The 6,830-nt window shown below is 41.1% G+C and overlaps 1 protein-coding gene across 1 annotated transcript in view; it reads right to left on the bottom strand.

The window, feature by feature from the left end:
* Positions 1 to 1,294: 1,294 nt before the first annotated feature.
* Positions 1,295 to 6,830, bottom strand: part of RHBDF1 (rhomboid 5 homolog 1) — a 163,569-nt gene continuing 158,033 nt past the window's right edge. The window contains exon 18 of the mRNA XM_056533504.1: positions 1,295 to 2,217. Within this exon, the coding sequence (XP_056389479.1) occupies positions 1,798 to 2,217 (420 nt within the window). The 3' untranslated portion in view covers positions 1,295 to 1,797. The remainder of the gene's footprint in view (positions 2,218 to 6,830) is intronic.

The following is a 6,830-nucleotide window of genomic DNA, read 5'->3' as shown; positions in this document are numbered from 1 at the left end:
TAACAAAATTTTCAATTTATGTGGGCGGGTAGGGCACTAAAAATGTAGCCGACAATACGACAATAATAAAAATGTAGTGTGTGTGTTTTTCACATTTTATTCTTTATTTAAAATTTTTTTTGGTAGTACTGCTACTCCCAGCATGCAACACACTGTTCCATGATGGGAGTAGTAGTACCTGTACTAATTGACACATCGCCTGGGTCCGTTGCGATCCTTCTCTATAATTTGATAGATGTGGCGGCCGCTCTTCTATGGTCCCCTCCACTCACGTATATATAAACATATTCATATTTCCCGCAGAGAGTTGTGATTGGCCAGATGGTTCCAGCCAATCACATCTCTCTGTGGGAAATATGAATAAGTGTATATATACGTCAGTGCAGGGGACAATAGAAGAACGGCCGCATCTATACATTATACAGGAGGATCACAGCGAGTGTCAGGAGTGACATCTGCTGTGATCTTTCCTTAATTGCTCCCAACATGGAGCACACTCTGCTCCATGCTGGGAGCTGTAGTACCTGCATTAATAGACAGATCCCAACAGGTGTCAGAAGTTACACTCGCTGCGATCTGTCTATTAATGCAGGTACTACAGCTCCCAGCATGGAGCAGAGTGTGCTCCATGTTAGGAATAGTAGTACCTGCAGTTAAGGACAGATCACAGCAGGTATCACTCCTGACACTCGATGCGATCGTCCTATCTATTGCAGAGATGCGGAGCGGCTTTCTCCTGCGCTCCGCATCTCTGCACTATACTCCGGCCAGTGATGTGAATAGAACATCACTCATTCATATTTCCCTCTGAGAGCTGTGATTGGCTGCAACCATCCGGCCAATCAACACTCTGGGCGGAAAATATGAATTCACATCACTGGCCACCCGGAGTATAGTGCAGAGATGCAAGCGCTGTATAGAGCTTCTCCGCATCTCTGCTATATTATGGACGATCGCATCGGGTGATCTGTCAATTAGTACAGGTACTACTACTCCCGTCATGGAACAGGCTCTATTTAAAAATAGAGAAAAAAAAAGTGAAACACACGCAGTTTATGAAAAATTTAATTTCATTTTTTTCCCCCATCCCTACTGCATCCTTTTTTTTTCTTTTTTTGTACCCAACAAATAATAAAAGGGAAAAAAAACGCCAAAGGGGCCAAAAATGCAATTTGTGAAAAAAACGCAGGAAAAAAAACCAAGTGGAATCCTAGCCAAACTGATAAGTTGAGAATCCCTAGATGTGAAGGTACATGGAAAAAGAAACACTAAACTCAATGTTCAATAGTCTGCTTTTCTTTTATTATAGATAAAGTAGCTAAAACGCTACCCTGAGCTGAATTACTGCAGAAAGTTCTGCAGGACAAAAAATATTAAAAAAACATAATCATTGCATTAGTCCATCAAAAAGGCATCACACTGTTGTTCAATAAAAGTGAACAAGGAAACAAATAGTTCTGTTTTCAGACAGTAAAATCATCTGACACATTTAACAAAGGTTATCAAATACTATATATACATTAAATTATCAATGTGCACCTTAAGAATATTGTTTTTCTTAATATGGATACATATATATCAAAAATATTTTATTTCCCACAGCATATGATGACCAGGCCTGCTGCTTAATAATTGCTACAAGGATCAGTTATTAAGGATCTGAAATTCAGCAGGTGGTGGGATCCAATGGCTATGTTATTCCTTCAGTACCTTTAATAACAGCAATAACACAATATATTTAAACCATAGAAAAAGAATCATTTGTTTTATAAAAATGCAATCTCTAGTTAACAAGTGTCAATGAAGTTGAGCGTCAAGATCATACTTCTCACAAAATTTGTCTGTAAATGGAATACAGGTTAAATACTCGCACCATTCACACTTCATATGATAAAAATAAAATAAAACCACAAGTCCTGAGAAAAGTCCAAAAAAAATTAAAAGAAAAATTATAATTTGACACCTTTTTCGGTACATGTCAAACTTGCCAAAACTTATGTAAGGAAGAAATGCAAAAGACAAAAAGAAACCACTAATAAAACCGGAAATATGAGCAAAATTGTCAATCCATGGAAGAAGGCCAAATGTGAAGAGGAAGATGACAACAGCGAAGAGTTTGAAGAATGCCCTCCACGGTCTTTCTAGAATTTGCCAGCTTTGGAAAAGCTCAACGAAAAGGCATGCCAAGATTCCAAACTGAGATCCAGCCGGTCCAACCTGGAAGAAAGATGACATATTCTAAATACAAAACATAATATAAGAAGGAGTTTTTATTTACAGTACTCGAGCAATAAAAACAGGAGCCCTGTTGCATCAGCCCCAACCACTAGATGTAAGAGAATTTTTCAAAAGCATTGCCTTTATTTTTATTTAGTTATTTTGAGGTTTGACATTTGATGCGTAAGTCCACATTCAAAGCAACTGTGGAGCTGCCTCTGAAAGAAAAATCTTTAACCCCTTAAATGGGCACTGTCAGATAAAAAAAACCTGGCAAATGGATAGGGGATAAGATGTCTGATCGCGGGGATCCCGCCGCTGGGGACCCCCGCAATATAGCATGCGGCACCCACCTGTTTCTGCGCTGGAGGGTCTGGGTCTAATACCACGGGAAAGGAAGATCGTGACGTCACGACTCCGCCCCTGTGTGACGTCACGCATGCCCCCTCAATCCAAGTCTATGAGAGGGGGCGTGACGGCCGTCACGCCCCCTCCCATAGACTTGCATTGAGGGGGCATGCGTGACGTCACACAGGGGCGGAGTCGTGACGTCACGATCTTCCGTTCCCTTGGTCGGGACCCAGACCCTCCATCGCTTCCGGAGCAGAAACAGGTGGGTTCCGCATGCTATATTGTGGGGGTCCCCAGCGTCGAAACCCCCGCGATAAGATGTCTAGGGGAGGAGTACCCCTTTAAAGTTTCTAATATACTTCATATTGTATAAGAAATTGTATTTCCTTTTTATAGAAATCATAGCTTATAAAAAAAAATAACACTAGAGGTCTCCACACCATCCAGAACATAATCCTGTCCAGCTGTAGCATCATTTTTGTCCAAGATGAAGCACATGCAGGGACAAAATCCAGTAAGTGAGGGTGTACATGATTAGGATAAGATACTGTGCAACATATAACTTTTTATATGACAGGTAGTCTTTAAGTATCAAGCCAATTTTAGCCTTATTGGGGTATTTTAGCACCTAAAAACATTCCGGGGGAGGGCAGAACCAAATTCTGGGACCCCCTGCAATTTTTAGAATGGAACCCTGACACTACCAGATGAATGGAGGTGTGTTTAAGCACGTACTCCATTTATTGTCTATAAAAAGGGTCGCAGTGGTGGTGTCGGGAACCTGCTCTGAAGATCAGACACTGTGCATTGGCGATAGGTACTCTATTTAGCAGCTGGAGTATCCTTTTTTTGCCTCATAACCTTATTAGTCAAAACTTTTAAACCATTAAAGGGGTACTCCGGTGGTAAGACATCTTATCCCCTATCCAAAAGACAGCTGTCACGCCCCCTCCATAGGCTTGCATTGAGGGGGCGGAGCGTGACGTCACATGGAGGCGGAGCCATGACATCACTATGCTCCGTCCCTGTGATCGCTAGTAATCAGACCCGGGGCGAGCACACTCCGGGGGCTGATTCTAACAGAGTGCGGTGTGGAAGATCACGGGGGTCCCCAGCGACGGGACCCCCGCGGTCAGGCATCTTATCCCCTATCCTTTGGATAGGGGATAAGATGTCTTAGCGCCGGAGTACCCGTTTAAATTGGAAGTGCTGTTAGGGCCTTGCTTCCATTGGTTTGATGAGCTGTATGTCCTGGACATCCCTCTATATATCTATGTATGTTGGGGCATAACTATGATATGCAGTCACCCTCACATATACTATGCAGCCAACATGCATATTCTTTTCATGTAAAAGGATATGGGATTATGTGATTAAAGGTCCTTAACCCCTTAAAGAAACATGCCGTAAATGTACAGCGCTGCAGCGAGTAACTGCGCTCAAAGCGCCGTACATTTACAGCGCGGCTATGTAGTGGGCTGGTAATGGCCAACATCAGTGATCGTGCTGATGTCCGCCATTACCCTTTCAGATGCCTTGATCTCCTTTTTGGTCACATCACATTGCAAAAAAATGAATCAAAAAGTCACATATACGCAAAAGTGGTACTAAAAAAAAATAAGCCCTCACACATCCCTGTATACGGAAAAATGAAAAAGTTAGAGGTGGTCAAAATAGGGCAATTTTAAACAAACTGATATTGTAAAAAAAAAAAAGTTTGACATTTTTTTAAAAGCAGTACAATAATAGAAAAGTATGTAACCTTATGTAAGTCTCAGATTCTTCTAATTTACCCATAACATTTTTTTGTAAACCACTAGTTACTATGTTCTACAGAGGCCTCCACTGATAGTTTTTGTATTAAAGACACCAGTGGGATCTTGTTTCCCCTATTATTCAAATACTGTTTGTATATTACTTGAAAATCTTTAATAAACATTTATTATTGAAGAAAAGTATGTAACCATGGGTATCACTTTAATCGTACACTATAAACCACCAGAGGTGGTCACTAAACTCTAAATTTACCAACCATAAATTTAATAAAGTGCTTTATACAATGCTTTATTAGTAAAGTGAATACACACATGATTAAAACTAGACTATGTGCATTCTGCCTCTCTTTTTGTGATGGAGAACAATGAAAACAATAGGCTGTATAAGCTCATCACATTATCACAGTCTGCTTATATGAGAAGTATCTCTGCAGATGATGCCTCACAATGAGGGCTATTTGTACATAGACAGGTTAATAAACCAAATACAATGCCCCCCTCAACGTTTCGCCACCACTGTGGCTTTGTCAAAAGGCGACAGGGCAATGGGTAAAAATAACTCCAGCTTGGAGTTTTAAAACATCCCTTAGTGACATCACCTAATTATTTGCCAAATGGGAATGTCAGATACATAATCACAACAAAGGGAACCAATCCAAACCAGACCAAACCTTTATTATGCTGATGGACATCACTATAAGCCAATCACAAATTGTTTACCAACAGTCCAATTAGAATGGATTACATTCCTCAATTAAATTCTTAAATCCTCCTGACCGGTTCCGTCTGCGCAGACTATGCTGCACTAACACTTGGTATCCATGGCGCAAGGTAAATGACAGTACGCCCGAGATTTCCACATGGAGACCTGCGCGTGAACATAGTCTCCTGTGATCTGCGGCTGGGCTGCGCTAACTCCTAATGTCCATAGCGCAGGCTGGATGGCAGTGCGCATGCACCCGATGTCTGCGCATATGGACTTGCGCGTGGACATAGTTTCATATACTCCCCGGCAATGTAAGTATAAGAGGATGCGTATCAGCCACCTGCGCATGGACTTAGAACGTCACTGAGTTCAGCACAGGAGAAATGCCTGATGAAAATCATCATAACATGATGTGATATATATTGTGTTGTGTGTCATATGATTTCACTAGATGATAAAGTTATAAGTATGATTAAGAGAAAAAATGTGAACGGAGGATCAGAGGAAGGCAGAACAGATGGGCACTGTCCGATACAAAAAATTTTGATATGTTGTAAAGCATGCAAAACCAATATGCTTTGCGATTGCTTTCATTAGAAAATTTTCAGTATTTCATACTGAAAAAGCCAATCAAACAACTGTTCCTCCTGCCTGCTTGGACACATACTAGTCCTGCTGTGTCCATGCATCATCACCTACGTCATGGACACACTTTCTTGATTGACAGCTGTGAGTGCAGGGCTCACAGCTAGAGGAAAAATCCTCCCACTGTCAGCTTGTGTCCCGCTACTGTAGGTGAGGACAAGCTGGGAGTTGTAGTTTTGCTAATGCTAGGGGAGGGGAGATGTGGGCAGACAGCATAGTGAGGGAGGGGGCGAAGACCTGCACAGTGAGGCCACACCACCTTCCTTTGAGAGGAATTCAGACTAGTGAGCTAAATTAAAAGTGTAATAAAAAAATAAATAAAGGTGCTAGACACATAAAAATTAGATGTCAGATTTAGGAACTGAGTGATATATTAAAAAATATGTTTTTGTTGTTGGATTTGACGGTTACGCTTTAAGTCCCTTAGGACTTTGAAATTGATATATCAATCGCGCCTCAGTGCCCAGTAGTTTTTTGTCAAGATCTCCCTTTCCGGGACCCAATTTAGGTCGTATAAAGCCCCAGAATTGGATTTGTGAAAAGTCACCATTATGTATCTCCCACATGATTTGACAAGGGGGTGTCGCCTCTGGTATTGATGGTACTTAAATGCTTTGAGATTCTCCTACGAAGCTGCTGAACGATTTTACCAATATAAAGTTTAAGACATCCGCATTGTGCAATATATAAACAACACCTGTGGTCTGTCAGTCGATAAAGTCACGGATCTCATATTTTCGATTGTTTATCGGATTATTGAAGGATTTAACACGCAGCATGTATTTAAAAAAAAAAAAAGAGCATCGCCCGCAAGAAAAGAAGCCTACTACAGGATATTTCAGCCATTGCGATGGTCTACGCTCATAAAAATGGCTATTGACAAGATGTTCCTTTACATTTTTGCTCCTTCTGTACGTTACAGATGGATGCTCAGAAATAACGTTTTTCAGATCAGGATTGGCCAAAAATATGGGACAATACTTGTTGAGTATTTTCATCACTTTTTGATTTTTCTGGTCAAAATTACCTATACATCAGATAATTTTTTGAGTACTTTCTATAGGTGACTGTGTTTTTGCTGTTAATGGGGGCACTTCTCACAGTCACCCTGGCCCTGGCGTACGCCCTGTGCAGGA

The sequence above is a fragment of the Hyla sarda genome, chromosome 8 (assembly GCF_029499605.1).
Source record: "Hyla sarda isolate aHylSar1 chromosome 8, aHylSar1.hap1, whole genome shotgun sequence".
In the NCBI taxonomy this organism is placed as follows: Eukaryota; Metazoa; Chordata; class Amphibia; order Anura; family Hylidae; genus Hyla; species Hyla sarda.
Note: the sequence above shows the minus strand (reverse complement) of the source record. Positions and strands in the feature narration are given on the sequence as shown.